Source organism: Sebastes fasciatus, chromosome 9 (assembly GCF_043250625.1).
Source record: "Sebastes fasciatus isolate fSebFas1 chromosome 9, fSebFas1.pri, whole genome shotgun sequence".
NCBI classification, from domain to species: domain Eukaryota; kingdom Metazoa; phylum Chordata; class Actinopteri; order Perciformes; family Sebastidae; genus Sebastes; species Sebastes fasciatus.
Genome location: NC_133803.1, coordinates 22,806,202 through 22,825,303, shown reverse-complemented (window position 1 = coordinate 22,825,303; position 19,102 = coordinate 22,806,202). Strand labels below are relative to the sequence as shown.

The 19,102-nt window shown below is 41.7% G+C and overlaps 1 protein-coding gene across 1 annotated transcript; it reads left to right on the top strand.

The window, feature by feature from the left end:
• Nucleotides 1-176: 176 nt before the first annotated feature.
• dnajc12 (DnaJ (Hsp40) homolog, subfamily C, member 12) lies at nucleotides 177-3,263 on the top strand. Its single transcript, XM_074646749.1, has 5 exons — nucleotides 177-545; nucleotides 1,238-1,316; nucleotides 1,589-1,728; nucleotides 1,809-1,953; nucleotides 3,017-3,263. The coding sequence occupies exons 1-5, from the start codon at nucleotides 468-470 to the stop codon at nucleotides 3,097-3,099; spliced, it is 525 nt and encodes a 174-aa protein (XP_074502850.1). The 5' UTR covers nucleotides 177-467; the 3' UTR covers nucleotides 3,100-3,263.
• The last annotated feature ends 15,839 nt before the right edge of the window (nucleotides 3,264-19,102 follow it).

The following is a 19,102-nucleotide window of genomic DNA, read 5'->3' as shown; positions in this document are numbered from 1 at the left end:
CTTAATGCCTCCTGCAAACTTTTTCCTTTTTCATTATATCACAAGATATGTAGCCCACTCATCAAACACATGATTTTTTATCACAGAGTAAAATATTATGTTATAGGCTACCTTTGCCTTTATTCCATGATCCAATGAATGCTCGAAATTACGAGCTGAGTGTGGAGCTTTAGTTTAGACACTTGAATGCAGCATACGTCATATGGTGAAAAGGGACGCGGAATTTTCCCCACAACTCAGGAGAAACCTCCATTGATAATTTTACTATTAGGCAGTTTCAACATTAATAACTTAATCTGATAAAATAATAACAACATCAAGTTTGTCAGTGAGTGACCCACAGCAGCAGCAGCAGCAGCAGCAGGGGGAGCCCTTCAGCAACCATTAAAAGGTACATCTGTGATCCAGGAGAGCAGATATTCAAGCTGCTGCGTGACAAGAAACCAGACACATTTCAACAGGTTTTGATGGAGGCTATTTTGAACTGCAAACCAGAGGACTTGGAGGATTACTACGGGTTATTAGGATGTGATGAATTGTCGTCGGTAAGTTCTGAGCAGTGGGTTTATAAGGATCAGCCTATTTGCTGGCTGAAATAAGGGTTGTTTGGATCTACAAACCAAAACATGCTGGTTTTTAAGAGTTCAGAAGTAAAAGATAACGTTGAATGCTGGATGTAGGCCAACGATCAGCAACTTGTAAGTTGTTCAACTATAAGGTTAATAAATTATGCATGCTCCAGAGGTTAGTCTGATCCAACAGAGACCTGTTGATGCCTCAGCTAAAGATGTCAGAGGAGTCGTGCGTCATCCACTGTCGGTAAAGCTTGTGTCGTAGTATTTGTACTTGATAATTCTTTCTTCAACATGGGAACATGATAGCAACATCAAAAACGATAATGACAATATCACTTTACATTATAAATGTAGCAACACTAAGAACAATACTTGCGTCATAGGAGCAGTATAATGTATTTGAAGGCCTCAAAATAAACAGATCAATATAATAATATAAAATAGACCTGGTTCAGAAAACCATTGGGTGTATTTCCCTTACATATTCATGATATTGAATTTGTTTGTCTGGCCTCACAGAAATGTGTGTACATGTTAATGTGTTTACCACAGTGGGTGATTAATGTCCCTTAGAAATACAAAATAAGTGACTGATTACTGAATTTCAAATATTTAGTTTGGCAAAAGTACATTGTGTTTATTTAATCTTTTTTTCTGTGGAGACTGAACAGATTCTCAATGAATACAAGATCAAAGCCTTGGCATGTCACCCAGACAAACACCTAGACAATCCAAGTGCAGGTAAATATGTGAACCATTGCTTTTATCATTATAAACAGCCAGAAGTAAAAAATGAAGTCAAGGTGAACTCAACTTTTTATTCGAATTAACTTTGTTAATGATTACTTACTTATTTATCCCACAAACAGCTCTTTCTGATGTCTTGACTTCAAAGCAAATTATGTTTAATGTAGAGCTTACAACTGCATGCAAAGAAGCGTTTTTTATTACTCTTAATTTGGTAAGCATACTGTTCCATTTTAGACCCTGATATTTTTTTTCCTTTCTGACAGTGGCAGATTTCCAAAAGCTGCAGGAAGCCAAAGAGGTTTTATGCAATGAAACCAAGAGAAAAAATTATGACCATTGGAGAAGAAGTGGAGTTACTATTCCATTTCATGACTGGCAAGCCTTGAATGACTCTGTTAAAACTGTATGTTTTGACTTTTGAATAGATTTTCCAAAAAATATCACTGAGAACGCCTGGTGATGTATTTGGTCATCTGTTTACAGTCAATGCACTGGGCTGTGAGAAATAAGAAGGAACCAATGTTGGAGGCCTCAAATGCAGAAATGCCTGTCACTTCCCAAGCAGAGGACCTTCAGTCTGAACAAGAAGCATCGAGGATCTCTTCATATGATGCCATGTCATCCGCAGGTGAGTGAATTACGAAATGTTCTCAAAGTAATGGAAAGTATGGAGACCCAATTTATTTTCATGTATGTTGCTTCTAAAGTGCAAAACGCATACAAGCACGTAAGTGGCCAATAATGGCATAGAAATCCTGGTCCTCCACAGTGCCTTGTTTTTGTAGAAGAGTTCCCACTGGCTATGCAGAACTGATACCTCTTCCATTCATTTAGTTAGGATATACTTTTTCCCTATAAGGTCACACCATAAAGGCACATTATACTCAGAGGAACACTGGGTGACTAGAAGAAAAACGTAAGTGCCCCTCTGCTGTGACATAGGGCTACTGAATATTAAAAAAGGGGGCCCTTTGGCACTCATATTGAAAAGTGATGCGTTCAAACCCCCCTTTTTTGTGAAGTGTTGTGTTTTCCATTAAAGGCAACCACTTGAACCTAAGTTTGGGAATTGGACCAAAAATCCAGAAAAGTATGAGCAGCTTTTTCCAAACTGGTTTGTTAGTTTTCAGTCATGTCATCTAGTTTTCAGCATCAGTTCAGAGGGCCACAGGTGTACCTGCTGCTTTTCTGTTTTAGTTTACTCTGTTTGCTTGTGATACCAACAGACTAATCAGTCCTTGATGGATGGCTAGGAGGAACCACAAAGCAGAAACCACGTGCAAAAAATGACAGTTATATAATGCTGCATTTCCATAGTAACTCTTCATCTAACCAGCTCACTATGACTGCTTTTTTTCCCATTCCTCCCTTGACATATGTAAAGCTGGCCATCAACAAAATACACTATAATGTTGCCTGTAGACAAATTTGCAAAGTTAGAAGTCACTTGTAACCTCGGTGGCAAGCAGGATAATGTTTTTCACTAGTATATTGTTATTGTTACAACATCGGTTAAATGATACATCTCTTCTTTATGAAATAAAACAATTATTATAATGTATTTCTGTGTAATCGCAGCAGGTCTAAACTGTTTCTATCCCATTCATTATTACTATGTGCCAACCATGGGTATGTTTTGTTCTCACAGTATTAAATCCTATAAAACTAACTGACTTTTCTCATCATTGCAGGTGATTACTGTCATCGACGTTTTCGTTGGGCCGCTGACTCCCCATCTAGTCTGCTGCAGAAGTTTAGAAATTATGAAATATAAATATATCAACAGTTTAATTTTATATAAATGTTTGTGTTCTGTGTCTTGTCGTCATTGTCCATATTCAGATGGGACCCTGTTAAATGTGGTGTAAATTTTTGTGAATATGGTCTGGCTGTAACTCACCAAACTTCTTCCATAAACTGGAAATTGTGAACTCTAAATGTGTCTGTTGCAAGTGTCAAATACAAACATGAGATTATGTGAACAATTTATTTTGTTAGTTTTGCTCATGTGTTAATTATGGTCACAAACACACAAATGAAAATATGATCATGGATTATACTTGTGTACCTTTCATGCTGTAATGTGTTGCTGTCAAGTTCATGATGTTGGGAACATAAAACTGAAGCATCTTGTGTACATTATTTTGCTTATGTGTATTATTTAATGTCATTTTCTTAAGCGGGAGGGTTTTTTATTTTTCAGAAGTAATTCAAAATATCAAGCCAAAGCTGTAATGTAAATGGTCTTAAATGTATGAAGGTTGGCTTCATTCTTCAAATGTTACTCAGTCTCTTATCTTTAATCATCCATAAAGAATGAATTAGATAAGTTAAGGACTGAGGGCAAAAACAAGAAAATAAGTAAAAACAAGATATATTGATTAAAAAGTAGATTAGATCTGGATATTGATCCAGGACAACTGATATGTGTTTTCTCACCTTTTCTACATTTGAGGGTTAAAATAACTCAGCTGTTTAACGAATTACTGTACACAGCAGTACCTGCAGTAAAAGCCCTGCAGCCAAAATATTACTTCAGTAAAAGTAGCCTCCATAAGTTTTACCAGAAAAATGTCCTTAAAGTATCCAAGGTAAGCATATCTCATTAGGCAGAGAAAATTCTAACAGCATATTATGTTTAGTATATTCAATTCAATTCAAACTTTATTGCAGACTCAAGGTCCAGGTAAGAAAAAAGAAACAACAACAATACATTACATATAATACATTACAATACAGGAAGCACTATAAATAGTCATGATTAAAAGATATTAAAAATATTAATAAAAATAAAATTGAATATACCAAGCATAATATGCAGTTAGAATTTTCTCTGCTTAATGAGTATGCTTAACTTTGATACTTTAAGGACATTTTTCTGTTAATACTTATGGAGGTGCTGCATTGACTGGTGTGACTGATGGTCATTGCTTCTCTCCTCCAGGTGGAGGTGGTGACTGATGGTCATTGCTCCTCTCCTCCAGGTGGAGGTGGTGTTGGACACACAAACACAGCTGGTTTGTGAAGGTTTCCATGTGACTAAAGAGATGTAAATGAATCAGTTGTAACATGTAAGGATCGTGTGTGTGGTCTCAGTTGTTGGTGTAACAGTAGAAAGAGTGCTAAAAGACTGGGTCCCGCTGTATTACTCAGGCTGCACTACAACGTCTATTCACAGGCGCGATCCCACTACTGAGCGGCACGGGGGCTTTGGCCTGCTCCGTCTCCGACCTTGGCCGGTGCACCCCTCCTTAGACAACCTGGTGGTCCCGGGCTCCCCCAGGAGCACCATATCGATACCGAATTTAGTGCGGACACCCGATCGGCATAGTCCGCTGCAGCTCAGAACTCCTGAGCTCAAACGCTCCGCCAGCCTCAGCCTCCCAGTGACTTGGATTACAGGCGCGCGCCAACGCACCCGGCGAGGATCTGCTCCCGTCCTCGGGCTTTTAACTGCTACACATGTGACGTCATCAAAAATGGCGGCCAGCCAGCGACATCTAGCGGCAAAACACTGAAACTGATAAAGTTCATTCACTGAGGCAACATTTTCTTCAGTGACCCGCGAGCACAGTGTGTATTCCTCTGTTAAAGTGAACTCTGTAGATCAGTGGTGCTTTAAGATTTGACATAAATTATATGATCCATTAATAAAATATGATACACTATACAGAAAAAAAAAGCTGTGTGCTATTATCTTATTATCACTATAGACATATATATATTATTATTATTATAATATATATATTATAATAATGTATATATAATAACATAATATATTTATAATAATAATAATATATATAATATTTATATAATATAATATATATTATATGTACATTATATATAATATATATATTATATATAATATATAGTATAATATATATATGTCTATGGTGATAATAAGATAATAGCACACAGCTTTTTAAAGATACATGACATGTTGCTCTCTGGTGACGTCACATGTGTAGCAGTTAAAAGCCCGATGACGGCAGTAGATCTTCGCCGGGTGCGGTGGCGCGCGCCTGTAATCCAAGTCACTGGGAGGCTGAGGCTGGCGGAGCGTTTGAGCTCAGGAGTTCTGAGCTGCAGCGGACTATGCCGATCGGGTGTCCGCACTAAGTTCGGTATCGATATGGTGCTCCTGGGGGAGCCCGGGACCACCAGGTTGTCTAAGGAGGGGTGCACCGGCCAAGGTCGGAGACGGAGCAGGCCAAAGCCCCCGTGCCGCTCAGTAGTGGGATCGCGCCTGTGAATAGACGCTGTAGTGCAGCCTGAGTAATACAGCGGGACCCAGTCTTTTAGCACTCTTTCTACTGTTACACCAACAACTGAGACCACACACACGATCCTTACATGTTACAACTGATTCATTTACATCTCTTTATTCACATGGAAACCTTCACAAACCAGCTGGGTTTGTGTGTCCAACACCACCTCCACCTGGAGGAGAGGAGCAATGACCATCAGTCACCACCTCCACCTGGAGGAGAGGAGCAATGACCATCATTCACCTCCTCCACCTGGAGGAAAGAAGCAATGACCATCAGTCATCACCCCCACCTGGAGGAGCAATGACCATCAGTCACCACCTCCACCTGGAGGAGAGGAGCAATGACCATCATTCACCTCCTCCACCTGGAGGAAAGGAGCAATGACCATCAGTCATCACCCCCACCTGGAGGAGCAATGACCATCAGTCACCACCTCCACCTGGAGGAGAGGAGCAATGACCATCATTCACCTCCTCCACCTGGAGGAAAGGAGCAATGACCATCAGTCATCACCCCCACCTGGAGGAGCAATGACCATCAGTCACCACCTCCACCTGGAGGAGAGGAGCAATGACCATCAGTCACACCAAAAAAAACACAATTTAATTTTCTCACAAACTGATTATAGATTTTCGAGTAAAACAAGGACTTTTGCAGTATACTGTAGGGCATAATATTGTAAAACCCTAAGTGAATATGCACATTGTCAACTACGTATATTCAATTAGATTTTCCCCCCACTTTTTTATCTGTTGTTTGTTTATTTATGTGTTTCTAATATCAGCACGTTAATTGGACACCTGCAGTCTTTGTGTGTGTTCTTCCTTCAGATTGTAAAGTTGGTGATGTAAGCCTTTCCTAGCCAGCTCCAGATCTAGCCTCTGCCTCCACCCTACACATTATGTCAGATATAAACATCGTCAGCCTCTATAACCTCCAGTCTCCACCAGCCACCTGAGGTCACATCCTTCACCCTGCAGCTTCAGTCTCTGCCAACCAGCTCCAGCCTGAAGCCCCACTCTCCACCTCATGACTTCAGCTGCAGCTCCAACCTTGGCCTTCAGCTGCAGGTGACAAACAGATGCAGTTACAGTCTGTGTTATCTAACCTCATGCGAGCTATACAGCTGCAGATATATCAGTACTCTATGCATCATTATATGCGACCTGAAGTCTCTGAATAGTGTATCATATTTATTAATGGATCATATCATTTATGTCAAATCTTAAAGCACCACTGATCTACAGAGTTCACTTTAACAGGAATACACACTGTGCTTGTAGCAGTCACTGAAGAAAATGTTGCCTCAGTGAATGAACTTTAGAAAACTGTTAAAATATGGAAAGATATTCTGAGACCTAACTCTAGTCAATGGATTAAAGAGATGTCTTCTAGTCTGGCATTATAAAAACTGACTTTCATAGTAAGAGGTAAAGTTGAGAATTTTTATATGAAGTGGAAACTTTTCATACATTTTATGAACGGCCTGACTGTAGATCCCTGTGATCGGATAATGATGCTGGAGCAGGATGATTGTGAATAGGGAAATAGAATAGGATGATGACTGAATTGTACACAGATTTTTTTAATTGATTATATGTATATGTGTTTTTGTATGTGTACATGCTGCGTGTGGGTATATGTGTATGTATGTATATATGTATGCAGTATAGATATGCATATATAAATAGATTTTATTTTATTGTTTTAAATTTGTTTTCTTTTTACGTATGTATATTCTTTTTACTTATATGTCTATTTTTTGTATATAATATGTTTTCCTGTATCTATACTGGCTTATTTTATATCAATATTAGCTTTGCTAAGTTTCTTTGTACCGAGAATGTTATTATTGGGGGCGTTTGTGAATGTTTGTTCTGTTGTTTCAAAATGAACAAAAGAACAATAAATATAATACTGAGAAAAAGAAAACTGTTAAAACACGCAGTTTCAGTATTTTGCCGCTAGATGTCGCTGGCGTGCCGCCGCCATTTCTGATGACGTCACATGTGTAGCAGTTAAAAGCCCAATGAAGGCAGCAAACTCTCGCCGGGTGCGGTGGCGCGCGCCTGTAATCCAAGTCACTGGGAGGCTGAGGCTGGCGGAGCGTTTGAGCTCAGGAGTTCTGAGCTGCAGCGGACTATGCCGATCGGGTGTCCGCACTAAGTTCGGTATCGATATGGTGCTCCTGGGGGAGCCCGGGACCACCAGGTTGTCTAAGGAGGGGTGCACCGGCCAAGGTCGGAGACGGAGCAGGCCAAAGCCCCCGTGCCGCTCAGTAGTGGGATCGCGCCTGTGAATAGACGTTGTAGTGCAGCCTGAGTAATACAGCGGGACCCAGTCTTTTAGCACTCTTTCTACTGTTACACCAACAACTGAGACCACACACACGATCCTTACATGTTACAACTGATTCATTTACATCTCTTTATTCACATGGAAACCTTCACAAACCAGCTGGGTTTGTGTGTCCAACACCACCTCCACCTGGAGGAGAGGAGCAATGACCATCAGTCACCACCTCCACCTGGAGGAGAGGAGCAATGACCATCAGTCACAAACAGTCAACGCAGCACCACAGATGAAGAGGAAAGCAGTCCCAAACATGTCTGTTTTTCTGTTCATAATAGAGGGAAAAAAATTCACTGAAAATTCTTAGTCAAATTAAACATATCTACAAAGTCCCTAGTATTTTCCGATATATACACAATTTTGTCACAACCATACCTTCACCCCAACATTGCGGGACAATACATTTGCTGTATGGTGTGTAAAAGGGCTGAAGAGCCAAATGGACTTTTATTTAGACAACAAGTTTGCATCTTTCGGTCAATTAAGCTCAAAGTACAATCTACCACACTCCAATTTTTTCGTTATTATTGTTATTATTATTTCGTTATATAAAATTTGTCAATAAAAATAATATACAAAAAAAAATTAGATGTCCACAATAATTCTTTCAGGTAGACACATCAGGATCTAAAAAAGTTTCACAATATTTTTCCATCTTGTTGTTAGGTTGTTGCTCATTGAGTGAGCTTTATATCAGCCTATGAACAGTTGGGATGAAACAACACAGACAGCTCATGGTTCAGTAGCACAAGCCGTGGTTTACAGTATGACGACATAGTTCAAGAATCTCTGCAATAAAACAGCTATTTCTTTAAAAAGCAGATTTACGTCTACATAAAATGACACTGAAGAGTTAAAAAAAAAAGTCTAGATAAGAATGTATTTAAATGTTAAAGAGCAAATGTCTGAACTTGGTTGGAGCAAACACCTCAGTTGAATTTTTTTCCCCATTCCTCATTTGACATATGTAAAGCTGATCATCAACATAATACACTATAATGTTGCCTGTAGACAAATTTGCAAAGTTAGAAGTCACTTGTAACCTCGGTGGCAAGCAGGATAATGATTTTCACTAGTATATTGTTATTGTTACAACATTGGTTAAATGATACATCTCTTCTTTATGAAATAAAACAATTATTATAATGTATTTCTGCGTAACCTCAGCAGGTGTAAACTGTTTCTATCCCATTCATTATTACTATGTGCCAACCATGGGTATGTATTGTTCTCACAGTATTAAATCCTATAAAACTAACTGACTTTTCTCATCATTGCTCAGGTGATTACTGTCAACGATGTTTTCGTTGGGCCGCTGACTCCCCATCTAGTCTGCTGCAGAAGTTTAGAAATTATGAAATATAAATATATCAACAGTTTAATTTTGTTTAAATGTTTGTGTTCTGTGTCTTGTCATCGTTGGGATGGACCCACACTGTTAGGTTGCCTAGCAACGCAATTCCGCTGAAATGTGCTAAAACGCAGCGTTTCAGACTGAGGGATAAATACAGGCATATTCAGGCAGAGAATGAGGAAAATAAAGTATTTTTTTAACATTACAGCATGTAAACATGTTCTAGTAGAAACACAAAATACAAGTATGAACCTGAAAATGAGCATGATATGGGACCTTTAAGAAAACTGTTAAAATACAGATTCAGTGTTTGGCCACTAGATGTCGCTGGCTGGCCGCCACTTTTGATGACGTCACATGTGTAGTAGTTTAAAAACCCGAGGACTGCAGCAGATCCTCGCCGGGTGCGGTGGCGCGCGCCTGTAATCCAAGTCACTGGGTGGCTGAGGCTGGCGGAGCGTTTGAGCTCAGGAGCTCTGAGCTGCAGCGGACTATGCCGATCGGGTGTCCGCACTAAGTTCGGTATCGATATGGTGCTCCTGGGGGAGCCCGGGACCACCAGGTCGTCTAAGGAGGGGTGCACCGGCCAAGGTCGGAGACGGAGCAGGCCAAAGCCCCCGTGCCGCTCAGTAGTGGGATCGCGCCTGTGAATAGACGTTGTAGTGCAGCCTGAGTAATACAGCGGGACCCAGTCTTTTAGCACTCTTTCTACTGTTACACCAACAACTGAGACCACACACACGATCCTTACATGTTACAACTGATTCATTTACATCTCTTTAGTCACATGGAAACCTTCACAAACCAGCTGGGTTTGTGTGTCCAACACCACCTCCACCTGGAGGAGAGGAGCAATGACCATCAGTCACCACCTCCACCTGGAGGAGAGGAGCAATGACCATCATTCACCTCCTCCACCTGGAGGAAAGGAGCAATGACCATCAGTCATCACCCCCACCTGGAGGAGCAATGACCATCAGTCACCACCTCCACCTGGAGGAGAGGAGCAATGACCATCAGTCACCACCTCCACCTGGAGGAGAGGAGCAATGACCATCAGTCACCACCTCCACCTGGAGGAGAGGAGCAATGACCATCAGTCACACCAAAAAAAACACAATTTAATTTTCTCACAAACTGATTATAGATTTTGGAGTAAAACAAGGACTTTTGCAGTATACTGTAGGGCATAATATTGTAAAACCCTAAGTGAATATGCACATTGTCAACTACGTATATTCAATTAGATTTTTCCCCCACTTTTTTATCTGTTGTTTGTTTATTTATGTGTTTCTAATATCAGCACGTTAATTGGACACCTGCAGTCTTTGTGTGTGTTCTTCCTTCAGATTGTAAAGTTGGTGATGTAAGCCTTTCCTAGCCAGCTCCAGATCTAGCCTCTGCCTCCACCCTACACATTATGTCAGATATAAACATCGTCAGCCTCTATAACCTCCAGTCTCCACCAGCCACCTGAGGTCACATCCTTCACCCTGCAGCTTCAGTCTCTGCCAACCAGCTCCAGCCTGAAGCCCCACTCTCCACCTCATGACTTCAACTGCAGCTCCAACCTTGGCCTTCAGGTGCAGGTGACAAAGGGATGCAGTTACAGTCTGTGTTATTTAACCTCATGCGAGCTATACAGCTGCAGATATGTCAGTACTTTCCAGCTTTTCAGAAAAAAAACGGATGAAAGAACTCAACCATGGGAATACTCACTAAATATAAGTTGCATAGTAGCCTGCAAAATTTTTAAATTGTAGTAGAGTGTACAGAATATACTGTATGTGTATCATATTTTATTAATGGATCATATAATTTATGTCAAATCTTAAAGCACCACTGATCTATAGAGTTCACTTTAACACAGGAATACACACTGTGCTTGCAGCAGTCACTGAAGAAAATTTGCCTCAGTGAATGAACTTCAAGGTCTCATATTGTAAAAAGTGAGATTGTCATGTCTTTTATATTATAAAGCAGGTTTCAGTACTATATAAATACTGTTAAACTATCAAAACGCTCAATATACGGAGAAACACACACAGACTGTATTCAGAAATTGCTTGTTTGAAACAAGCCGTTTAGGATTTCTGTCCATTTGTGATGTCACAAATATACAATATTTAGACCATTACACGGTTTTAAAAGTAAACATTCTAAATGTGTCCCAGTTTATTTCCTGTTGCAGTGTATGTGAATGACATCAGCTGACAGGAAGTAACCAACATGATTATGTGGGCCCCACATAGGTTATGATGGGGGTGCCTGGGTACCAAGTGGGTATGGGCTCAACATCTTATCTGGGGCCAACTAAGTAGGTCCCACATGGGCTCCCCATGTGGGCTCCCCATGTGGGTCCTAGGTGGGTCACTAATGGGAAAATAGTGCGTGGGCTCAGAATGGGCAACACAAATGAGGCCCACTTGGGTCAACTAAGTACGTCCCTCATGGGCCAGTTGGGGCCCACATAACACCCATTGTAATCCTGTATGGAATCCATGTGGGAAATTGACATTGGGTCATTATGGAACCTGCGGATAATCCCATATAGGGCCCCTTTTTTCAGCCTGTTTACTACCCACATGGGCCCCACATACAAATGTTGGCTGGGAAACATGGACCCAAACTGTCAGGTGTCAACTGCCTAGCAACGCAATTCCATTGCAATTCCATTGCAATTCCATTGAAATGCACCAAAACGGAGCGTTTCAGACAGAGGGTAAATACAGGTATATTCAGGCAGAGAATGAGGAAAATAAAGTTGTTTTTTTTAACATTACAGCATGTAAACATGTTCTAGTAGAAACACAAAATACAAGTATGAACCTGAAAATGAGCACGATATGGGACCTTTAAGAAAACTGTTAAAATACAGATTCAGTGTTTGGCCACTAGATGTCGCTGGCTGGCCGCCACTTTTGATGATGTCACATGTGTAGTAGTTTAAAAACCCGAGGACTGCAGCAGATCCTCGCCGGGTGCGGTGGCGCGCGCCTGTAATCCAAGTCACTGGGAGGCTGAGGCTGGCGGAGCGTTTGAGCTCAGGAGTTCTGAGCTGCAGCGGACTATGCCGATCGGGTGTCCGCACTAAGTTCGGTATCGATATGGTGCTCCTGTGGGAGCCCGGGACCACCAGGTCGTCTAAGGAGGGGTGCACCGGCCAAGGTCGGAGACGGAGCAGGCCAAAGCCCCCGTGCCGCTCAGTAGTGGGATCGCGCCTGTGAATAGACGTTGTAGTGCAGCCTGAGTAATACAGCGGGACCCAGTCTTTTAGCACTCTTTCTACTGTTACACCAACAACTGAGACCACACACACGATCCTTACATGTTACAACTGATTCATTTACATCTCTTTATTCACATGGAAACCTTCACAAACCAGCTGGGTTTGTGTGTCCAACACCACCTCCACCTGGAGGAGAGGAGCAATGACCATCAGTCACCACCTCCACCTGGAGGAGAGGAGCAATGACCATCATTCACCTCCTCCACCTGGAGGAAAGGAGCAATGACCATCAGTCATCACCCCCACCTGGAGGAGCAATGACCATCAGTCACCACCTCCACCTGGAGGAGAGGAGCAATGACCATCAGTCACCACCTCCACCTGGAGGAGAGGAGCAATGACCATCAGTCACACCAAAAAAAACACAATTTAATTTTCTCACAAACTGATTATAGATTTTGGAGTAAAACAAGGACTTTTGCAGTATACTGTAGGGCATAATATTGTAAAACCCTAAGTGAATATGCACATTGTCAACTACGTATATTCAATTAGATTTTTCCCTCACTTTTTTATCTGTTGTTTGTTTATTTATGTGTTTCTAATATCAGCACGTTAATTGGACACCTGCAGTCTTTGTGTGTGTTCTTCCTTCAGATTGTAAAGTTGGTGATGTAAGCCTTTCCTAGCCAGCTCCAGATCTAGCCTCTGCCTCCACCCTACACATTATGTCAGATATAAACATCGTCAGCCTCTATAACCTCCAGTCTCCACCAGCCACCTGAGGTCACATCCTTCACCCTGCAGCTTCAGTCTCTGCCAACCAGCTCCAGCCTGAAGCCCCACTCTCCACCTCATGACTTCAGCTGCAGCTCCAACCTTGGCCTTCAGGTGCAGATGACAAACAGATGCAGTTACAGTCTGTGTTATTTAACCTCATGCGAGCTATACAGCTGCAGATATGTCAGTACTTTCCAGCTTTTCAGAAAAAAAACGGATGAAAGAACTCAACCATGGGAATACTCACTAAATATAAGTTGCATAGTAGCCTGCAAAATTTTTAAATTGTAGTAGAGTGTACAGAATATACTGTATGTGTATCATATTTTATTAATGGATCATATAATTTATGTCAAATCTTAAAGCACCACTGATCTACAGAGTTCACTTTAACACAGGAATACACACTGTGCTTGCAGCAGTCACTGAAGAAAATTTGCCTCAGTGAATGAACTTCAAGGTCTCATATTGTAAAAAGTGAGATTGTCATGTCTTTTATATTATAAAGCAGGTTTCAGTACTATATAAATACTGTTAAACTATCAAAACGCTCAATATACGGAGAAACACACACAGACCGTATTCAGAAATTGCTTGTTTGAAACAAGCCGTTTAGGATTTCTGTCCATTTGTGATGTCACAAATATACAATATTTAGATCATTACACGGTTTTAAAAGTAAACATTCTAAATGTGTCCCAGTTTATTTCCTGTTGCAGTGTATGTGAATGACATCAGCTGACAGGAAGTAACCCAGCCAACATGATTATGTGGGCCCCACATAGGTTATGATGGGGGTGCCTGGGTACCAAGTGGGTATGGGCCCAACATCTTATCTGGGGCCAACTAAGTAGGTCCCACATGGGCTCCCCATGTGGGCTCCCCATGTGGGTCCTAGGTGGGTCACTAATGGGAAAATAGTGCGTGGGCTCAGAATGGGCAACACAAATGAGGCCCACTTGGGTCAACTAAGTACGTCCCTCATGGGCCAGTTGGGGCCCACATAACACCCATTGTAATCCTGTATGGAATCCATGTGGGAAATTGACATTGGGCCATTATGGAACCCGCGGATAATCCCATATAGGGCCCCTTTTTTCAACCTGTTTCCTACCCACATGGGCCCAACATACAAATGTTGGCTGGGAAACATGGACCCAAACTGTTAGGTGTCAACTGCCTAGCAACGCAATTCCATTGCAATTCCATTGCAATTCCATTGAAATGCACCAAAACGGAGCGTTTCAGACAGAGGGTAAATACAGGTATATTCAGGCAGACAGTACGAGGAAAATAAAGTGTTTTTTTGAACATTACAGCATGTAAACATGTTCTAGTAGAAACACAAAATACAGGTATGAACCTGAAAATGAGCACGATATGGGACCTTTAAGAAAACTGTTAAAATACAGATTCAGTGTTTGGCCACTAGATGTCGCTGGCTGGCCGCCACTTTTGATGACGTCACATGTGTAGTAGTTTAAAAACCCGAGGACTGCAGTAGATCCTCGCCGGGTGCGGTGGCGCGCGCCTGTAATCCAAGTCACTGGGAGGCTGAGGCTGGCGGAGCGTTTGAGCTCAGGAGTTCTGAGCTGCAGCGGACTATGCCGATCGGGTGTCCGCACTAAGTTCGGTATCGATATGGTGCTCCTGGGGGAGCCCGGGACCACCAGGTTGTCTAAGGAGGGGTGCACCGGCCAAGGTCGGAGACGGAGCAGGCCAAAGCCCCCGTGCCGCTCAGTAGTGGGATCGCGCCTGTGAATAGACGCTGTAGTGCAGCCTGAGTAATACAGCGGGACCTAGTCTTTTAGCACTCTTTCTACTGTTACACCAACAACTGAGACCACACACACGATCCTTACATGTTACAACTGATTCATTTACATCTCTTTAGTCACATGGAAACCTTCACAAACCAGCTGGGTTTGTGTGTCCAACACCACCTCCACCTGGAGGAGAGGAGCAATGACCATCAGTCACCACCTCCACCTGGAGGAGAGGAGCAATGACCATCAGTCACCACCTCCACCTGGAGGAGAGGAGCAATGACCATCAGTCACCACCTCCACCTGGAGGAGAGGAGCAATGACCATCAGTCATCACCCCCACCTGGAGGAAAGGAGCAATGACCATCAATCACCACCTCCACCTGGAGGAGAGGAGCAATGACCATCAGTCACACCAGTCAATGCAGCACCACAGATGAAGAGGAAAGCAGTCCCAAACATGTCTGTTTTTCTGTTCATAATAGAGAAAAAAAAAAAAAAAAAAAAAATATATATACAATCTACACAAATTCACTGAAAATTCTTAGTCAAATGAAACATATCTACAAAGGCCCTCGTATTCCGATATATACACAATTTTGTCACAACCATACCTTCACCCCGGCATTGCGGGACAATACATTTGCTGTATGGTGTGTAAAAGGGCTGAAGTGCCAAATAGACTTTTATTTAGACAACAAGTTTGCATCTTTCGGTCAATTAAGCTCAAAGTACAATCTACCACACTCCAATTTTTTCGTTATTATTGTTATTATTATTTCGTTATATAAAATTTGTCAATAAAAATAATATACAAAAAAAAATTAGATGTCCACAATAATTCTTTCAGGTAGACACATCAGGATCTAAAAAAGTTTCACAATATTTTTCCATCTTGTTAGGTTGTTGCTCATTGAGTGAGCTTTATATCAGCCTATGAACAGTTGGGATGAAACAACACAGACAGCTCATGGTTCAGTAGCACAAGCCGTGGTTTACAGTATGACGACATAGTTCAAAAATCTCTGCAATAAAACAGCTATTTCTTTAAAAAGCAGATTTACGTCTACATAAAATGACACTGAAGAGTTAAAAAAAAAAGTCTAGATAAGAATGTATTTAAATGTTAAAGAGCAAATGTCTGAACTTGGTTGGAGCAAACACCTCAGTTGGCCAAAAAACACAATTTAATTGAATTTTTTTCCCCATTCCTCATTTGACATATGTAAAGCTGATCATCAACATAATACACTATAATGTTGCCTGTAGACAAATTTGCAAAGTTAGAAGTCACTTGTAACCTCGGTGGCAAGCAGGATAATGATTTTCACTAGTATATTGTTATTGTTACAACATCGGTTAAATGATACATCTCTTCTTTATGAAATAAAACAATTATTATAATGTATTTCTGTGTAACCTCAGCAGGTGTAAACTGTTTCTATCCCATTCATTATTACTATGTGCCAACCATGGGTATGTATTGTTCTCACAGTATTAAATCCTATAAAACTAACTGAATTTTCTCATCATTGCTCAGGTGATTACTGTCATCGACGTTTTCGTTGGGCCGCTGACTCCCCATCTAGTCTGCTGCAGAAGTTTAGAAATTATGAAATATAAATATATCAACAGTTTAATTTTGTTTAAATGTTTGTGTTCTGTGTCTTGTCATCGTTGGGATGGACCCACACTGTTAGGTTGCCTAGCAACGCAATTCCATTGAAATGTGCTAAAACGCAGCGTTTCAGACTGAGGGGTAAATACAGGCATATTCAGGCAGAGAATGAGGAAAATAAAGTTGTTTTTTTTAACATTACAGCATGTAAACATGTTCTAGTAGAAACACAAAATACAAGTATGAACCTGAAAATGAGCACGATATGGGACCTTTAAGAAAACTGTTTTATTGCTACCAGTGTTTGGCCGCTAGATGTCACTGGCGTGCCGCCGCCATTTCTGATGACGTCACATGTGTAGCAGCTAAAAACCCGATGACGGCAACAGATCCTCGCCGGGTGCGGTGGCGCGCGCCTGTAATCTAAGTCACTGGGAGGCTGAGGCTGGCGGAGCGTTTGAGCTCAGGAGCTCTGAGCTGCAGCGGACTATGCCGATCGGGTGTCCGCACTAAGTTCGGTATCGATATGGTGCTCCTGGGGGAGCCCGGGTCCACCAGGTCGTCTAAGGAGGGGTGCACCGGCCAAGGTCGGAGACGGAGCAGGCCAAAGCCCCCGTGCCGCTCAGTAGTGGGATCGCGCCTGTGAATAGACGTTGTAGTGCAGCCTGAGTAATACAGCGGGACCCAGTCTTTTAGCACTCTTTCTACTGTTACACCAACAACTGAGACCACACACACGATCCTTACATGTTACAACTGATTCATTTACATCTCTTTATTCACATGGAAACCTTCACAAACCAGCTGGGTTTGTGTGTCCAACACCACCTCCACCTGGAGGAGAGGAGCAATGACCATCAGTCACCACCTCCACCTGGAGGAGAGGTGCAATGACCATCAGTCACCACCTCCACCTGGAAGAGAGGAGCAATGACCATCAATCACCACCTCCACCTGGAGGAGAGGAGCAATGACCATCAGTCACCACCTCCACCTGGAGGAAAGGAGCAATGACCATCAGTCATCACCCCCACCTGGAGGAGCAATGACCATCAGTCACCACCTCCACCTGGAGGAGAGGAGCAATGACCATCAGTCACACCAAAAAAAAAACAATTTAATTTTCTCACAAACTGATTATAGATTTTCGAGTAAAACAAGGACTTTTGCAGTATACTGTAGGGCATAATATTGTAAAACCCTAAGTGAATATGCACATTGTCAACTACGTATATTCAATTAGATTTTTCCCCCACTTTTTTATCTGTTGTTTGTTTATTTATGTGTTTCTAATATCAGCACGTTAATTGGACACCTGCAGTCTTTGTGTGTGTTCTTCCTTCAGATTGTAAAGTTGGTGATGTAAGCCTTTCCTAGCCAGCTCCAGATCTAGCCTCTGCCTCCACCCTACACATTATGTCAGATATAAACATCGTCAGCCTCTATAACCTCCAGCCTCCACCAGCCACCTGAGGTCACATCCTTCATCCTGCAGCTTCAGTGTCTGCCAACCAGCTCCAGCCTGAAGCCCCACTCTCCACCTCATGACTTCAGCTGCAGCTCCAACCTTGGCCTTCAGGTGCAGATGACAAAGGGATGCAGTTACAGTCTGTGTTATTTAACCTCATGCGAGCTATACAGCTGCAGATATGTCAGTACTTTCCAGCTTTTCAGAAAAAAAACGGATGAAAGAACTCAACCATGGGAATACTCACTAAATATAAGTTGCATAGTAGCCTGCAAAATTTTTAAATTGTAGTAGAGTGTACAGAATATACTGTATGTGTATCATATTTTATTAATGGATCATATAATTTATGTCAAATCTTAAAGCACCACTGATCTATAGAGTTCACTTTAACACAGGAATACACACTGTGCTTGCAGCAGTCACTGAAGAAAATTTGCCTCAGTGAATGAACTTCAAGGTCTCATATTGTAAAAAGTGAGATTGTCATGTCTTTTATATTATAAAGCAGGTTTCAGTACTATATAAATACTGTTAAACTATCAAAACGCTCAATATACGGAGAAACACACACAGACTGTATTCAGAAATTGCTTGTTTGAAACAAGCCGTTTAGGATTTCTGTCCATTTGTGATGTCACAAATATACAATATTTAGACCATTACACGGTTTTAAAAGTAAACATTCTAAATGTGTCCCAGTTTATTTCCTGTTGCAGTGTATGTGAATGACATCAGCTGACAGGAAGTAACCAACATGATTATGTGGGCCCCACATAGGTTATGATGGGGGTGCCTGGGTACCAAGTGGGTATGGGCTCAACATCTTATCTGGGGCCAACTAAGTAGGTCCCACATGGGCTCCCCATGTGGGCTCCCCATGTGGGTCCTAGGTGGGTCACTAATGGGAAAATAGTGCGTGGGCTCAGAATGGGCAAC